This window comes from Narcine bancroftii, chromosome 1 (genome assembly GCF_036971445.1).
Source record: "Narcine bancroftii isolate sNarBan1 chromosome 1, sNarBan1.hap1, whole genome shotgun sequence".
Classification (NCBI taxonomy): Eukaryota; Metazoa; Chordata; class Chondrichthyes; order Torpediniformes; family Narcinidae; genus Narcine; species Narcine bancroftii.
In genome coordinates, this window is record NC_091469.1 from 371,614,395 (window position 1) to 371,634,004 (window position 19,610).

Below are 19,610 nucleotides of genomic sequence, written 5' to 3' on the forward strand. Positions count from 1 at the left end.
TTAAATGGAGCATTTCTGTCAAAGGTTGGGAGTGGGTTGGTGTGATACCCAAGGGAAGAGATTGGCTATGGAACCTGAGGGCGTTTGGAATTGATGTATTTTGGGTAGCAGTAATACTTGCTCTCCTTCATCTCCTACCATTAGCAAGCGTCTCAAGGTAACAGAATGATGCCAAACATGATAGCACTTCTAAATCCACTGGGAGGTTAAGCAAATTATGGACAGCATTCTTTAAAGTGACATTCTCCACATTGAGGTCTCAATTACACATGAAATTTCAAATTTATTGTCAAAGTACATGCATGATCACATACAATCCTGAGATTCCTTTTATTGCAGGCCAGGCAGATTTTCAACTTATTGGTAATGCAAAAAAAAATGTACTCAAGAAAAGATGTGCATACAAAAAAGAGAAATGTAAACAAATGGTGCAATACAGGAAAAAAAAGTTCAATAATAAATAATGTGAAAAGTAAGAGTCCTTAAATGAGTCTCTGATTGAGTTTGTCGTTGAGGAGTCTGATGGTGGAGGCATAGCAGCTGTTCCTGAACTTAGTGGTGTGAGTCCTGAGGCAGCAGCAAGAATAGAGGACGCCCTAGGTGGTATGGATCTTTGATGATTACTGCTGCTCTACGGCAGCAGTGTACCCTGCAGATTTCCTTCCCAGCGGGGAAAAGTTTGTCTATCGTTTACTGGGATGTGTCCACTTGCTTTTGCAGAGGTATACCAGGCCATGATGCAGCCAGTCAGCACCTATTTCACGACACATCTGTAGAAATTTGCCAAAGTTTTTGATGTCATAACCAAAACTCTGCAAGCTCCTGTGGAAGTACTGGTGCTGGCATGCTTTCTTTCAGATGACATTCTTGTATTGGGTCCAGGAAAAGTCCTCTATGATGGTGACTTCCAGGAATTTAAATTTGCTCACCCTCTCCATCTCTGATTTCCCCCAATGATCACTGGATCGTACACCTCTGGATTTCCCTTCCGAAAGTCCACAATCAGTACCTTGGTTTTGGTGACATTGAGTGTGAGGTTGTTGTTAGTGTATCATTCAGCCATGTTTTCAATCTCCGTCCTATATGCTGATTCATCTCCCCTTTTTAATACATTATATCATTAACAAATTTCAATTACATTCACTTCTGGGCAGATGCATCATGCACATGCCTGACAGCTCCTTCCCAAGATGGATACTGTGCTCTGTCACAAGAAGAAATTACCATGTGGAAAGAGGAAAGGATTCTATCTGTGGGAGAGTCTGCAAGCCCAACATTGGTCTCATTAGTGTCCCCTGAATTGAAAGAAGTGGAATGGAGCAATTATCCATGACTCAGAGAGGCATGTGTCCACTTGCATTTTGATACAGACCCAGCATTAGGAGTGGAGAGGAAAGATAGCCAGTATGAAGAGGAGAGAGGTAGAGGTGAATGAGGGGCAATAGATGACTGATGTAGCAAGGAGTGATGATGGATTGAACCAGGCAGGAGAGGAGAAGGAGGAGACAGAGACAGTGTGGATGGTAGAGGGGAAGGTGATAGAGGAAATGCCTGCTGGAGGGAGATAGGTTGGCACACATAAGCTTCCAGAGCTGGAATCTGATAAATAAGGAAGGTAATAGTGGAAAACAAAAAGGGAGATGTGAAGGGAGATCTGTTAGGTGAAATGTATGGATAGTGGGTGGGTGAATGGAGGTTGGTGTGGAAGAAAATGACAAAAATGGGACCACTGTAGGTGGATTGCAAGGGGACTGAAATTGGAACATTCAATGTTTATACCTAACAATATGGGTTGTGGGCTACCTAGGCAGAATACAAGGTGCTGCTCCTTCAGTTTGCATTGGACTTCTCTTTGGCAGGGAAGAAACCTGAGGATGGATAAATTGATGTGGGAATGGGAAGGGGACTTAAAATAGCATGCAACCAGGAACTTAGGATAGTCATTGCGGACAGAGCATACGTAATCTGCAAATTGGCCACCTGGTAGAGGAGGCCACATCGAAAGCAGGGAACATAGTAGATGGGTGCATGTGAATCTTTGCCTCAAGTGAAGGGCTGTTTCAGCCAATGGACAGAGGTAAGTGAGGAGGTGTAAGAAAAAAATCTCCAGCATCTGTATTCTTTTAAATGTGCACCTTGTTTGGGGAGTGTGTCAGGGGTCAGGGAGAGGGATTTGGAAGAAATGAGTAGAACAGGGAGTTATGGAGGGAGTTGCCCATGAAAAAAATAATCATACAGGATTCTTACTTGCATCAATTGTATTTTACTGCTATTACAATGCTTGCACTATTGTGTCACACAGTCGATGCAAAATTCTTTCTGCTTACTTCACACAATGGACAAGATAATAAACCCATTATTAAATTCTATGCTTTGATTTGCTACTTAGGCAACATGCATCCTAATGAAAATCACATTTTGTTCTTCTGTTAAGTAAATTTTAAACTACAAGAATATATTTCACGTCTGGATTTCATTTTGAAGTCATTATGCTTGTGATGGAGGAACCTGCACAGAAACAAAGAAACAAGAGTCGAACAACCTTATCACAGGGTCTTTGCTGCAACCCAGGATGTAGACAGCTCTTGTACTGACATTGTACTTCATGTCAAAGATGTGCAAATATAATTTTCTCAGCCATGCCTTTAAATATTTAACTTCCTAGAATGAAACTTGCTCTGGGCAGAGGAGAGCACGATAACTGGTGAGCTGTGATTGAAATTTCGACAAATCAAGAACTAGTGCAGTAGTACAAACTAATGCAATGGACGGAAAATGGCAGTATTATAAAGTATAGTTTGCAAAACATAGCAATATTTATGAGCCATTAATATACTACGAATGGTTGAATAAAATTTAAATCATCTGCCACACTTCCATCTCTAAACCTTGTAAAATTTCTGATGAAATCAGGAAATTAGCCATACTTTGAACTTTGCGATTATGCTGTTTATCTGAAGAGATTATTATTCAGTTTTTCCAAATGTATTTGTTAAACTTTTTTCTGTAGTAAGTGTCAAATGATAAATTTCAGTCATAACCCTGGTGCACTTTTATTAAGATCTTGACACTTTGGCTCAGCAGCTTGAATTGCTGTCTCGTTGCTCTGGAGACTTTGGTTTGATTCTCACCACTGTTGCGACAAGTGGGGAGTTTGCATGTTTTCCTTGTGAGTAAATGCTTTGCTTTCCTCCCACATTCTAAAGGTGAGCCAGCAGGAAAATGAGGACTGATGGGAATGTTCTACGAGTTACATATATACTTCCTCTGTCTTCTGGAAATAGGGTCTGAAAACCGGTTTATTGCAAAAAATAAGCAATTTAGTTATGCCTAGCATGTCTTCTGAGCAATTCACTCAGTTTATTGATGCACACTTCCTCTGTTTATGCATGAAATTTGTTTTGTATGTGAAAACTTGTTAAATGTACCCTCAAGAGCAAAATACAGCTCAATATGAATAACTTCCTCATTATTTTAGTTTGATAGTGCATCTGGTTTCATAAGCAGAGCTGCTTTAGGCAAAAAGATTTTTGAAACCAGCATTTAAATAACATGGAAAATTGACTTGCATAGCATTATTTCTTGTTCATAAGGCTGGATTTGTCTTTTTTGGACTAACATCAGCAGAAGGTTACCACACGAGGTTTTTGACCATCCCACATCTCCATTTGGAATTGATGTGTGCATTCATAACGATGAAGGACAAATTTTGGCTGATACTTCTGTCAATGTGTTGTCCATTTGAGAGCCCAAACAAATTGTGGCTGACAAAAACAAATGTCTCTATTTCACTATCTTTGTCCATTTCAGTTTTAACGCTGAGATATTTTTACTGACCATGTAACTTTGAAATTAGGATCCAATTTTTAATAACGTTTCATAGATTGAACAGGTTGATTGAGATAAATAGCTGAAGTCAGAAAGTCGCTTGCATTTTTACTAAAGCAAGAATCTTTGTTCAAGCAAAACACACAAAAAAAAGCAATATATTAATCTTAGATTTCAGATTTATTGTCAGAGTACATACATCAGGTGCCACCCTGAGATTTCTTTTCCTTTCCTGCAGGCATGGCAGAATTACCTCTAATTGGTAGTACCGTACACAACATAAAACATGTAAACAAATAAAGGAATTATAAATAGATAACAAAGTTAAACAAACTGGCTGCAATACAGAGAGAACAAAAGAAAATCTTAAAAGTTAAATGCAGAATTTATAATATAATAGAAAACAAATCTGCGAAACAAAGTATTTAGCAGTTTTCTTCAAGTGCTGGCCTTCTGTAAACGCATCTGAGAATCTTCAAAATAAATATGGGATATGAGGGGGAGGGGGAGGTGCAGGAAGAAGCATATCAATAACAGCCGCATAAAATAGTACAGTAAAACCCCCAGTATCTGACATCTATGGGGATTGGTAGATGCTGGATAAGTGAATTTGCCAATTGTTTGAGATTGGGTGTTGCGTGATTGGTGAACTGACCGCTAGGGGTTAGCACCAGTTTTTATCTTCCATATTTTTTTTACCTTTGGTATTTATTTTCCACAAAGTTTTTGCCGGTTGTTTGAGGCTGCCGATTACTTGAATTCCAGATAATGGAGATTTTACTGTAGTATCAAGAGATACAGTGTAGTCAGCAGACCTGTAATGCATGACTGAAAGAAAAGGGCAGTGGGCCATGAGAAGCTGAGATACATCTTTGCAATATCAGTAAGTGGCCCAACAGAACTTGTCATTTTGACCCATGTAATACTTGCCTGCACCTCCTGCTTCCAAATTAACTTTTGTTTAAAGTAAAATTTCTATTTTATGTTGGTTTCCCTAGTTTGTTTAAGAACTGGTGGAATACCTAAACCAGTGGTTCTCAACCTTTTTCTTTCCACTCACATACTGCTTTAAGTAATCCCTATGCCATGGGTGCTCTGTGATTCATAAGGGATTGCTTAAGGTGGTTTGTGAGTGGAAATTGAATATTGAGAACCACTGCTCTAGGCCCAATTGTTACTGAAATATTTTGTTTGAGAAAAATTGTCCTTGGCCCACTTCCTTTAGAGTTACGAAATCGTGCACAAAACGAGTCAATTAGGTACGATTAAAACAGTGGTTTTCAAACTTTTTCTTTCCACCCACATGCCACTTTAAGCAATCCCTTACGAATCATAGAGCACCCATGGCATGGGAAATACTTAAAGTGGTACGTGAGTGGAAAGAAAATGGTTGAGAACCACTGACTTAAACACTCCCCAGAACTGTGTAGCCCATTTGAAGTGGATGCCTTGGGCACCTGGATGGTATCATAGAACAGTTTGATAGCCATTGCACTTCTGGGAGGCAATTGACTGTGCAAGATTGTTCCAAGAAATGTGGTAAAATTAAACTGGAATGAAAATGAAATCTGATACACAAGGACAGAGGTTCTGTTGTATTGTGGATCTTCAATCAAATGATTTTGGTTGGAGTGTGGAAGAACTTGAGTAATGTGGAAGAGAAAATGAATTCAGACTTTCCAGTCAGAAATGGTAACAGCTTAATCTACCATTTAAAATCAAAGCCAATCATCAAAATCACGGATCATTTCTTTGCAGACATTCTGGTATTGGTGTACTCACTGGTAAGAGAAAGGCCAGCAGCCATAAAAAAAAACACCCAGGGGCACAACATGGATGCCTTGGCTATCGTCCCCCTTGGGTTTTGCTGTGCTTTCCTACAGTAAAATGGCAACTTTTTGCCTCCTCCTTTCAGAATAAGATTTACTTATCAAAATCTCCTGACAGAAGTATGTTTAATGGAAAATGAAACTTAAAACTTTCAATTATGATTAATGTCTCTTGTATTGCATTTTCGATTATCTTGCCTTTCCCACTTGCATAAAGCGTATCAGTGTATTTTCCAGTCAGCTTCATTTTATAAATAACTATATTTCCGTGTATATGAGGTCTTTTTGTTAATTAATTGTGTTTGTCACTTAAATTTGATGATTTAACATTTTAATATATTTGAGCACGTTTTATTTTATTATATAGGGGAGAGCATTGCACAGTTGACTGATGTGGGCTCCTTTGACCAGCCAGAATCCGATGCAAGGGCAACAGTTTACACAGATAAGACTGGAATGATAAAAGCTGCACGATTACTGCTGTCCTCTGTCACTAAAGTACTGGTGCTAGCAGACAAGGTAGTCATAAAGCAAATCATCAACTCCAGAATCAAGGTATGTAATCATTTTAATTCAATACTTTACATCATCAAGGCAGATTATAACATGCATGAAAATCATGTGAATCTGAATTATTAGGTGAATTTATAATTAAGTATATTTTACACACTTTGTCCCTTGGCAAAGTAATTCATTGGTTTTAATGAAAATAATACTTTTTTTAAACATTGGAGGTAGTGTTGCATTTTCAATAATTAAAATGGGGAGTAATGTAACATGGAATTGGGTAAAAAAGGTAACTCACTTTGCAGTTGAGAAACGTGCCTGAGAATGAGAGTGCTCATTCAATCAGCTCTTTAAAAATTGTGTCAAGTTTATTGCACTCTCATTGGTTGAATGCTGATGATGTATAGGAGTCTTATTGGCCAAGGAAATATAAACAAAATAACCACATTTGGCAAGATGTCAAGACAAACTCAGAAGCGTTATCTTTGAATTTTTTTTTCCCTCTCTTATGCTTTCCAGTATATTTCAGTAATAGTGTTTTTCCCTGGGGTAAAATTAATAAAAAGAATTAGAGTCTGCTGTTCATTATCAACGTTCTTTGAAAATACAAGGCTTAAGGACGAGGCGCAACAACTTTATAGAGGCAGCGATTGGGACCGGGGTTGGAATCCCACACTGTCTGTAAGGAGTTTGTACGTTCTCCCCATGTCTGCATGGTTTTCCCCGGGGGCTCCAATTTACACCCACTGTTGCAGTCTGAGTAAATTGAAAAGAACTAAGACTTTTTTTCAAAAATTTCCCAAAAATGTAGCTACAAATATATAAAGATTTTCAGTTGATAATTTTAGGGGAAATTAGAGAGAAAATCAACAAAAGGTACAAGAAAATAAGAGGATTGTCAAGTCCTTTTTCGTGCCAGGTCATCATACCCCTCAATCCCCTATTCTTTATAAAAAATAAATTTACCTCTATTTTAATACTGAATGTGGCTCAGGCCATCGCACAACCATCTCCCCACTTCCCATTTATGCTTCTCACTGTCTCGGAAAACTCAGCGACATATTAAATATCTCATCATTCCCTGGCCACACTCTCTTCAACAACCCCACACCCCCAGCCAAATGGGAAGAGTGGGAGATCACATTCTGCCAGATTATCCACCGTTATCAAACTCCTGAATGATCCTCACAAAAGTAAAATGATGTTGCCTTTGCTCTGTACCAACTGATCTCTGTAACTCTCCACTTCTTTCTTGTAGAGTTTAACTCTAATTATCTGGAATGATTGGAACCGGGCCAGTGTTGGATAAATGGTTTTATCAGAGAACTGGTCATTTTTGAAAAACAGCCCAGTAACAGCAGCAAATCACTTGTATCAATATTTAAACAGCAACAAACAACAAGAGAAAGCTTTTTAAGCATTAGTGTTTAATTCTCACCAAATAAAATACTGGCCATTGCTGGTCACCAAGATGACCCCAACCGCTGCTGCCAATCACCGAGACCACCTAATCACCACTGCTGATCCCCAACACGAACCCACCGCTGCCGCAGATCCCCAGGGGAGGCTCCTGTCTCCCTAGTCACTGGAGATCCTGACACAGGAGTCCCGACTCAGAATTCTCCCCTAGGCCTACTGCACATCACACCAGAAAAGTACATCGAGTGGAGGATTCGGAGACAGATTCCAGTATGCTGAAGAGAAAGGGAGGGGAGAGGAGGGAAGGCCACTGAGTCCGAGCTCCCTCCCAAGGTACTGGGAGCCTGAAGTCCTGGGCCAGCCCAGCAGTCTGCTCTCGTTGATCACGCCGGGACAAGGGATTTTTCCGACTGCTTGTGGCTGGGAGACAGTAACGCACAGTTTGAGAGAGAGAGAGTTGAAGAGAAAAGTCAATAGGGGATGATAAAGAAGAAATGGGAAGAGAGAGGGGAGGGAGTTACCTGAAACGAGGACAATTGTCATTCTAATTTTATGTCAGGTGAATTTTTTTTCAACTTGTGAGGTCAGTTCGGATCTAAAAAATTTTGGATAAATTAGGATTTTTGATTGTTTCAGATATCCAAAATTTTCTGAGGTGAATGGGTGTCACTTGCAGGTCCAAAAAAAAAAAAATTGGTTAAATGAGGATTTCAGATAATTGGAGTTGTACCCTACTATGTATGAGAAGTCTAGCTGGGCTGCTTACAAAAGAAACTTTCTTACTGGACCATGGTACATATGACAATAAACCTGAATAAAATGATCCAGCCTTCATGATTGCCTGAGGTAGAGAATTCTAGATTGTTTAATCTCTGGAAGAAGATATTTCTGGGTACCTGGCTTTTAAAAGACCAGTCCCTTATTTTGAAACTGTCCTGCAATTAAGATCTTGTATGTTTCAATAAGATTATCCCTTTTAACTCTATACAATATCAAGTTCTTTATCTTCTCTCAGGGCAATCTGTCATCCAGCAATTAGCCTGGATGATCTGCTTCCAATTATACAATATATTTTCTTTGTAAGGGATCAAAATCTATGCAAGTACTCTAGTTGTGGCCTCGGCAGAACCCTATAATATTTTTCAGAATAACTATTTCTTATCTCTAACCTCTGTAATAAATGCCAAGTAAGAACAATTAGGGAGCGTGAATACAGATAAAGGAGTATGTTTAAATGAAAAAAATGGCTGTGCACAAAGTTGCAGTGGCCCTCTTTGGCTCCTACAACAGTGAAATCCCTACCCTACACATATTGTCTTTGATCTGGAAACACGAGAGAAAATAAGAAATGCGACCTGGTCTTTCCAACTAGTAAATTATTGAGTGGTTTTAACTTGCTGACAGAAGTGAGCCAGACTACAGCAAATCTCAAAGAGGATCACTGGAGATGCATGGTAGGCCATTGGAAGCTCTGGGCGAGAAGAACAGTAGCAAAGTGGTTAGTGTTACAGCACCAGCGATTGAGACTGGCGTTCAAATCCCACGCTGTCTGTAAGTTGGTATGTTCTCCTGGCTTCTGCGTGGGTTTTCTCTGGGGCTCCAGTTTCCTCTCAAAGTTTGAAATGTACCAGGAGTTGTAGGTTAATTGGGTGGCATGACCTTGTGGGCCGGAATGGCCTGTTACTGTGCTATATAACTAGATATTTCTTTAAAAGACCGAAGAGCGGCAAGCGGGCCAGCATTGGGGTTAGATTGTGAGTTAACCCAGACAGATGCATGCTGCCAACAATCTTACTCGCAAATGTAAGATCACTAGAGAAGAAAATGGATTACTTGAGGGTGCACCTGAATCAGAAAGAACTGCAAGGCTTCTGTGCTCTGATGATTACAAAAATATGGCTTCAAGACATCATTCCAGATAGTTTATCACCTTCAGGGACGACAGAGCTGCTGCTGCCTGCTTCTGGCAAGACTCAGGGAGATGGGGTCTGTGCATGTACATCAGTGAGAACTAGTGCCCAAATGTCTCTGTTATAAAGACTCTGCTCAGTAAAGATGGAGTACCTGATGGTGAAAAGCAGACCCTTCCATCTGCCCCGGGAATTCATGGCCACGCTGATTACTGTCGTTCATGTTTTACCATCAGTGAGGATGAAGCAATGAAGGAGCTTTATGGTGCCATCTGCGAAGCCCAGTAGTCTAACCCTGAGTGCTGCATTATTGTAGATGGCGACTTCAACCATGCCAACCTGAAAATGTTCTACCACCATTTCAACAGCATGTCAATGTCGCCACCAAAAGGTCAACACCCTAGATTAGGTGATTGGCTACATTTGCAAGTGCATCGAGGATGTCATGGAGATGAAGTACAACACAACCAGGGCTAACCAGAAATCATGGTTGGACATAGAGGTCTGTGCACTTCTCAGAGTTTGAGATGCAGCATTGTGGACAAAAGAAGTCGGCACCAAGATCAGCGAGGGCTGAACTCTTCCGCGCAATCTGGAAGGCAAAGGAGAGGTACAAAATGAGGCGCATGCGGCAAGGTATCAAAACAGAAAAAGTCCACGAGACAACCTTGCGAGTCAACATCAATGACACCTCCCTTCTAGATTGACTGAATATCTATGTACAATTCGATGAGGAGAACAGCATGATGCCAATGAAAGCTCCTCTCCCCCTGAAGAACAGGCTTCTTGAGTAACTGCAGCTGAGACAAGGAGAATCCTATCCATACAAAGCAGTGGGACCAGACCATATACCCACCCTTGTACTGAAAGACTGTGCTGATCAACTAATGAAGATACTTGCAGAGATCTTCAAGTGATGTTGCAGCAGTCCATTGTCCCCATGGGTTCAAGTTAGCCACATTCAAAAAGATGACCATCGCCCAGTGGCTATGACCTGCACCATTATGAAATACTTAGAGCGTCTGGTAATGGAACGTATAAAAATGTACATCTCCGAGATGCTGGGCCCATTTCAGTTCACCATTTCACTTGCGATGCTATAAACTTGTCCCTCCACTCTATCCTGACCCACCTGGAGAACGATGCCTCATATGCCAGGCTGCTGTTCATTGACTTCAGGTCGGCGTTTAATACATCCATACCCCAGAACCTGGTAGAGAAGCTGTCCTCACTGGGACTCAGCACTAGTCTCCGTAACTAGATTCTGGACTTCCTTATGGAAAAACCACAGTCAGTCCAGGTTGGGCACAGAACATTGAGCACCGTCACGCTGAGCACTGCACATTCAGGAGTGCGTGCTCCGTTTGCTCCTGTTCATGCTACCGAGCCACAAGTGCAATGCTAAATTCAGCTCCAACAGAGTCATTAAGTTTGCAGATGACATGACAGTAGATGGCCTGCCTCATCAGCCACCACAATGAGTCAAAATACAGAGAAGAGGTGGATAGTCATGAAATGGTGTGAGAACCCTAGAACACCTGGACAGCAAAGATGCATACATTTGGATGCTCTTTATTGACTACATTTTGGCATTTAACACCAGCATCCCCCTCAAAACTGATCAGCAATCTCCAAGACCTATTTCCCAGCACCCCACTGTGTAATTGAATCATGGATTTCCTCACCTCCAGACTGCAGTCAGTGAAGATGGGTGAGAACTTCTCCACAATCTCCATCAGTGCCGGAGCACCACAGGGCTATGTTCTTAGCCACCTGCTCTACTCACTTTGTACTTATGTCTGTGTGGCTCAGTACAACAATAACACTATCTCCAAATTTGCCATCGATACCACGGTAGTGGGTTGTATAATGGAAGGGGGCGAGTCAGCATGCAGGATGGATTGAAAACTTGGCTGAATGGTGCACCAACAACAACCTTGCACTCAATGTCACCAAAACTAAGGAGCTGATTGTTGACTTCAGGAAAGGAAAGCCAGAGATGTACAATCGAGTGATCATTGGGGGATCAGAGGTGGAAAGTATGAGAAAATTTGTTCTTGGGAGTCACTATCTCGGAGGATCTTTCCTGGACCCAACAATGGCATTGTGAAGAAAGTACATCAGCGTCTCTACTTCCTCAGGAGTTTGTGGAGGTTTGGTAATACATCAGAAACCCTGGCAAATTTCTACACAGGTGTGGTGGAAAGTGTGCTGACCGGCTGCATCACTGTCTGGTATGGGGACACAATACCCCTGAGCATAAATCCCTCTAAAAGGTAGTGGTCATAGCCCAGGACATCACAGGGAAAACCTTCCCCATTGATGAGTATGTCTACAGGGACCGCTGCCGTCGGAGAACAGCAACGATCATCAAAGACCTTATCCACCTGGCACATGCCCTGTTCTTCCTGTTGCCATCAGGAAAGAGGTATAGGTGCCTCAAGACCTGTATCACCAGGTTCAAGAACAGCTGCTACCCCTCTACCATCAGACTCCTCAACAACAAACTCAATCAGGGACTCATTTAAGGACTCTTACTTGTGCACTTTATTGATTTTCTGTTTTATTCTCTCTGAATTGCACAGTCAGCTTGTTTTTATTTGTTTACAGTTCCTTATTTCTTTACATGTATATGCTGTGCACAGTTTTTTGTTTGCACTACCAATTAAGTGGTAATTCTGTCGTGCCCACAGGGAAAAGAATCTCAGGGTTTTAAGTGATGTACTCTGACAATAAATCTGAAACCTGAATAACAACCTGAGTCTCAACTTAGACAAGACAAAGGAGAAGATTGTGGACTTCAGGAGGATCAGTGATGACCACCTCCATCAAACCTCAGTAGCTTGGTAGTGGAGAGAATGGAAAGCACCATGATCCTCGGAGTCCATGAAAGAAGTGACCCAACCTGGACACACAGCATCTCCTCCCTTGTCAAGAGGGCATAACAACAACTACACTTCCTTAGAAGGCTGAGGCGGGCAAGGCTACCGGCCACCATCCTGTCAACTTCTTCAGGAGCTCCATCGATCATCCTGGCCAACTGCATCACAGTGTGGTTATGGTTGCAGTAAAGCATCAGATTGGAGGACAATCCCCCAGATCATAAAAGCCATGGAGAAGATCACTGGCGACATGCTCCCTCCCTCTCATCAATGCGATCTACCAAGATTGTTGTTTAAAGATGACTCACAAAATCAGAGAGGATTCCTATCACCTCACAAGCGGCAACTTCCAGCTACTCCCATCAAGTAAAAGATGCAAGAGTATCAGAGCCAGATCCACCAGGCTGAGGAATAGCTTCGTCCCACGGGCAGAGAGACTGCTGAATGACGGCTAAAACAACTCTCCATGACTTATTTATTAAGAATATTTATTTAAGTATGTACATATGCAACATGTGAATGTATTGTTTGTATGTGTGTATGTGTGTTTTGCACTGTTCTGTGTCATGGACCAGAGAATGCTGTTTTGTTGGGTTGTACAGGTACATTGAATGACAAATAAATGAACTTAAAATTTGTCTTCCCTCTTGCCTGTTCCTTTAATTTATCATTCCACTCACATCAGTTTATCAATGGTTCCTTGACCTGTTAAAACAAGGCCCAGTATGAGGGTGAGCAACAGCAAGGCGTCTTCCATCTGGACACACTCTTCCAAAATCAATATTGAATTTGACAACTTTCTCTGTTTGTATCAGGACTAATCATTTCTGCTCTTGGACATCTGAGACACTGATTATGGGGGGGGAAAAAAAACACCATTTCAATTCCTTTTCATGGATAAGATAGTGGTGCAGAGCAAAAATGATGAATTTAGCAACCCTGAGGCCTGGTTAATCCAGAGACCTAAACTTAAATCCACCTACACGAGCTATGTAATTATCTGCAATTGGTTGAAAACCATTCATCAAAGCCTTTCTGGTTTTCTATTTGCTATTCTTGTCCTGTTAATTATCTGTAATTGGTTGAAAACCATTCATCAAAACCCTTCTGGTTTTCTATTTGCTATTCTTGTCTTGTTTGGCCACATACTGATTCAAGAGCCAGCAATGTGGTTGGCTCTTAACTGCCCTCTGAAATTGTAAACTCAGAAGGATCACCTAGTTTTATCCATTAACTTGGGTATCTGATTTGGAGAGAACAAAGCCCAGTTTATCTTTTAAAGGCCATATTGGAAGTTGAGTACCAACTTGAGAAACATGCCATCGTCAAACTCCAAGTGCATTCTGTCCTAGAATCACCACAGTTCCTTCCAAACATGGAGATACAAGGCAAATACAATAATAACAGAGAATGTAAATCTGCACGTGAACTTGGCAAATCTAGTTAGCAGTGATAATAGCAAGGCGCCACAGTGACTACACTTCCTGAGGCGGGCAAGGCCACCTTTTTGCCAACTTTCTGCAGGAGCTCTATCAGCTCTGGCTAGCTGCATGCATCACTGTGTTGTATGGATGCCGTAGAGCATGGAATCAGAAGCAAATCCGCAGGACCATAAGAGTGTCAGAGAGGATCATTTGGGTCTCCCTCCCCTCCCATTGACATTATCTACCAGGATCATTGTCTGAAGAGGACTTGCAAAATCCCCTTCCACCCTGCACACACCATCTTTCAGCTGCTCCTATCAGTGGAGATGCTGAAGCATCATAGCCTGCTCCACCAGGCTGAGAAACATTTGTCAAACATGGTTTCACATTATTGACTACATGTTGACTCTGACCAACCATATAATTTCCACGGTATCCTTTCATCATTTTCATCCCACGACTACTGAATGGCTGATGACCTGCTCATACCATCCCTCTGACGCTCTACTATTAATTTAACAATATTTATTTATTTATTATTATATATGTTCTGCATACAACTTGCTTGTAAATATACGTGTTATGATTGTGTATGTGTTTTCATGTTTTTACACCGAGGAGCAAAGAACGCTGTTTCATCCAGTTGTACTTTTGCAAGTTTGTGATAATAATAAACTTGAACTTGAAACTGTGAAAGAGGAATTTGTGGAGATAAATTTTCTGGAACCAATAAGGAAACTGACTTTTTTTTAAGATCTAGGGTTAATTCATGATATAGTAATTAAAAGTAATCATAATGTGAGAATTTTATACATAGATTGAAAGTAGATCAGTCTGAAAATACAGTCTCAAATCTTACCAAATGTAACCCCACTATTAAGAAAGGAGAGAGAGAGAGAGAGAGAGAGAAAACAGAAAACTGGAAAGCAGTTAGCCTGACATCAAAAATAAAATCAATGCTGGAAACTATTAGTGAGAAAATGGTAAAAGGATATCTCAGAAATGATGTGGTTGGTCAGAGATGACATGCATTCAATATTTAAACCATGTTTAACAAATGTTTTGGACTATTTTGAAGATTTTAACTGGCAGGATAGATAAGAGGGAACCAGTGGGTGTGGGATGTTGGGACATTTTGAAGGCCTGAACAAAGTAAGAGTACAGGGGATCCGGGACTCTTGTCCTGGTGTGGATTAAGGATTAATCACATCTCCAGAATGGAGGACCATCGCCTTCCCAAGATCGTGTTATATGGCGAGTTCTCCACTGGCCACCGTGACAGAGGTGCACCAAAGAAGAGGTACAAGGACTGCCTAAAGAAATCTCTTGGTGCCTGCCACATTGACCACCACCAGTGGGCTGATATCGCCTCAATCCGTACATCTTGGCGCCTCACAGTTCGGCGGGCAGCAACCTCCTTTGAAGAAGACAGCAGAGCCCACCTCACTGACAAAAGGCAAAGGAGGAAAAACCCAACACCCAACCCCAACCCACCAATTTTCCCCTGCAACCGCTGCAACCGTGTCTGCCTGTCCCGCATCGGACTTGTCAGCCACAAACGAGCCTGCAGCAGACGTGGACATTTACCCCCTCCATAAATCTTCGTCCGCAAAGCCAAGCCAAAGAAAGAAGAAGAATGGACAGGAATAAATGTGTCATTTTTAGGTTGGGAGACTGAGACTAGTTGGATGCTGGGAACCTTGCAATATACAATTCATTTGAGTGGTTTGGATGAGAGGTCCTTGTGTTGATGGATCAAAGCTGGGTGGTCGTGTGGTTCGTGATGAGGAAGCAGCAAGGAGAGATAAATAAGTGGGTTTGATGTGTCTTGTGAAAAATAATATGGAAACTCATGAGATGATCCACTATTGGTGAACAAAATGGAATTTTCTTTTCCATGGTGAGAGAGTGAAAAGTGTTGGTGTTCAGTGGAACCTGACTGTCTTTGGACATGAATAATTACTTTTCATGTTTTGCAACCATTATTCTGTTGGGAAATGCAATACATACAGTGCATGATTGGTCTTAAGCATGACTAATTTTTCAATGTGTGAGTTCATGTGTGACCAGAATTGATCAACAGGTCTGGGAATGGCGAGGGTAAATACTCAGAAGAACATGGTTTCTCCTCCCTGTTGAACTTACGAAATTTTCTTAATCTCTTAGTTTAATTTCTCTAACAAGTTAATTTGGCAAATGTATATTTAGGATCCACCAAAACCACTGGTTGAAATTGCACACCCTCTGGATACTGAAACTGCATCAGTTCAACTATTGTTAAATGGCCAGTTCTATGTTTTACTCAAGATTACTTGGAAATGAAAAATGAATCCAACTTGCCTTTTGTTGCTCACCTTTCATGAAGCTGTCATATTTGTCCACTCTTGTCCCATATTCATTCACTCCTTTCCTTCATAAATTATTCCTCATGTACATTGAGCATTGATAGTTTCTGTGTGTGCATTTATGCTTGGAAATCAGCATCACCTGGAGAGACAAAGTCCCAAGTTCTGAGGTCCTCTCCCACACTGGACTTTCCACAACATTCACGCTTTTAAGACAGCTCAGACTGCACTGGTTGGGCTACGTCTGTCGCAGGAAGGATGGTAGACTGCCAAAGGACATCCTCTATGGAGAGCTAGCAATAGGCAAGAGGAACATTGGTAGACCCCAGCTTCGGTTCAAGGACCTATTCAAGTGTGACATGAAAGCCTCAAAGATCAACACAGAGTGCTGGGAGGATACAACAGATGACCATAGCAAATGACGAGGTACTCTTCATCAACACCTTGAGCAAGGTGAAAGATCGAGGAACAGAGAGTTAAGCAAAGGGCATAGTGGACAACAATTCAACGATGCCCTATATTTGCAGCAACTGTGGCAAAGCCTGCCGTTCTGGGATCAGCCTTCATAGCCGCAGTGAACGCTGCTAAACAAGCCAGTGACTATCTGAGGCGCAATACCCATAGTCGATCATGACCGACGGAAGCCAAGAAGAGAAGATTATGCTTGGAAATCAATGGGTTTCTGGCCACAATTGTAGAAAAGATGTTGTGTAATCCTGATTTATTTGATTTTGTTTCTATGGCTTCCATTTGCCCTGATTTGTGTTTTCATAATTTCAAGCACCTTTCACTTCAGCTTGTCATGAGTATTGAATTTAGTTTTTCTCTCTTCTTAAGTCACTCTTTGTCTTCTCTCATACCATGTGGTATAATGATGAATGGTGCATCTGAAGAAACTCTGTACCCACCTACACTATCGACTCCTGGATGAGTTTTAAACATAAGCTTGTCATTACATCTTGGGTTTTAAATTTTAAACTTTGTTACTAACTTATTTCACAAGGCTTATCAACCTGAGGTGCTGCATTTAGTGTCCTGTCCACTTGTTCACACAATTCCCTTTGCCTTTTTATGGCAATGTACCTTACTACAGTTGACTTTTTTTTAAACAAAATGAATCACCTCACACTTATCAGCATTGCCGTCCATTTGTGGCTTGTTGTGTTTGTCATGTTCCTCATTGATTACATTTTCACACCATGAGTAACAATTCTCTCATAATCACAGCTGGCAGTTGCTTATATATGTTTCGCACAGTATTTCGTGTCAGTATAGTGGAATAAATTCTTGCTTCATTTTTGAGATCATCTTGCTCACAGATTAGGAACTCACAGAGACACTTACTACCATGATGCAGTATAAAATAATGGTTCCAGCATGTGTTGCATCAGAGTCTACATGGCATTTTGTTGGTTTTTAAAAAAAAAATTATTTATTCATTCAAAATGCATATAATAAGTAACATATATAACAATAAACCATAAACATGAATGTTATATTTTATATATATAAAAAAAGAAAAAGAAGAAATAAAATAGAACCCCCTATAAAATAGAGCCATAAAGAGAAAAAAAATTAAGGAAAAATTAAACATACATATTAAGATCTAATCAATGTAAGTCGAAATGTAAATATTCTGAATATAACAACCACTTGTTAATAAAGAAATTATAGTTATCATATGAAACATACATAATTTTTACCATTATTGAACAATATTTCATCTCATTATGCCATCTATTAATATCAATCATATTCGTATCTTTCCACGTACTAGCAATACATTTTTTCGCTACAGATAAAGCTAAATATACAAAAGCAAGTTGAAACTTATCTAATCCCAAACCTTTCAGAGGTTGCAAACTACCCAATAAAAATATTGTCGGATCTAAAGGTATTTTAATCTTATACAGGTATTCCAGAAACAATTGAACTTTCTTCCAAAAAGATTGTATATACATGACCAAACCGCATGAAAAAAAGTTCCAACAAAGTTACCACATCTAAAACACAAATCTGATTCATGAAAACCATACTTTTAAAATTTTTCAAGTATTAAATATAATTGATGTAAAAAATTATAATTAATCATTGCATAATGTGCATTTATCAATCTAGTTACACTATCATAACAAATATCTAACCAATCATCCTCGGAAAAAATAAAACCGATATCCACTTCCCATTTACCTTTGAATTTATCCCAACCCTTTTTATCCATACCATCCTGTAATATTCGATACATAAATGAAATATAACCCTTCTCTGGTACCTTCGTAAGAAAAGTCTCAAATTTAGTCATTTCAGGTAAAATCATATCTCTACCAAACACGTTTCACCAAAGATCGTATTTGATAATAAAGAAACAAAGACTTCTTATCAATACCATAACTATCTCTCATCTGGTCAAAAGATAAAAAATTACCTTCTTTAAAACAATCTCCCAAATTTTCCACACCTTTAAATCTCCAATGTAATAAACTTCGATTATGTATTGAGAAAGAAATAAGTTGATTATTAGACAATGGAGTCAAGGCCGATAATTCACCTCTAGAACCTATCATTTTTTACTATGTCCATAACTTCATTAAATGTTTTAATATAGGCAAATTATGTTGCTGTAACAAATTTACATTCCATCTAAACAAAAATTGATGTATTTCAAATTCAGAGATATTTGCCATCTCAATTTTAGCCCAACTAGGGGGCCGTTCCAAATCCATCAATGAACTAATAAATTTAAGTTGGGCTGCCTCATAATAATTTTGAAAATGTGGTAAACGTAATCCCCCTAACTCATATTTCCAAATTAATTTATTCAAGGCTACTCTTGAAAATTTACCTCTCCATAAAAACTCCCTAACCATTTTATTCAAATCTCGAAAAAAAATATTATCAAGTAAATACAGAATAGATTGAAATAAATATTGCATACATGGAAAAATATTCAGCTTAATTGTATTTATTCTACCCAATAAATTAATAGGCAAATCTTTCCATTTAATCAAATCAGTTTTAATTTTTTTTATTAACGGAACATAATTTAATTTATATAAAGATTGATAATTAACATCCAGAATTATACTCAGATACCTAATTCGATCCGTCCATTTCAAATTAAGAATATTCTTATAAGCTGAATAATCTCCTTCACTCACCGGTAATATTTCACTTTTTTCCCAATTAACTTTATATCCAGAAAGACATCCATATTGCATCAAACACTCCTTCAAATGTAAAAGTGATTGAGCTGGATTTGTTAGATGCACCAATACATCATCGGCAAATAAGTTAATTTTGTATTCCTCATCTAAAACTTTCATACCTTGTATCTGTGTATTTTGTCTTATCAACTGTGCCAAAGGTTTGATCACTAACGCAAACAAAGCTGGTGATAAAGGACAACATTGACGAGTAGATCGGATCAATTTAAACGATTCACAAATCAAACCATTCATCAGTACTC

At 39.7% G+C, this 19,610-nt stretch overlaps 1 protein-coding gene across 2 annotated transcripts in view; it reads left to right on the forward strand.

The window, feature by feature from the left end:
- The window catches only part of ctnnal1 (catenin (cadherin-associated protein), alpha-like 1), a 353,327-nt gene that overhangs the window by 220,175 nt on the left and 113,542 nt on the right, over nucleotides 1-19,610 (forward strand). For both annotated transcript variants that reach the window (XM_069913288.1, XM_069913286.1), the window contains exon 3: nucleotides 6,025-6,212. In XM_069913288.1, the coding sequence (XP_069769389.1) occupies nucleotides 6,025-6,212 (188 nt within the window). The remainder of the gene's footprint in view (nucleotides 1-6,024; nucleotides 6,213-19,610) is intronic.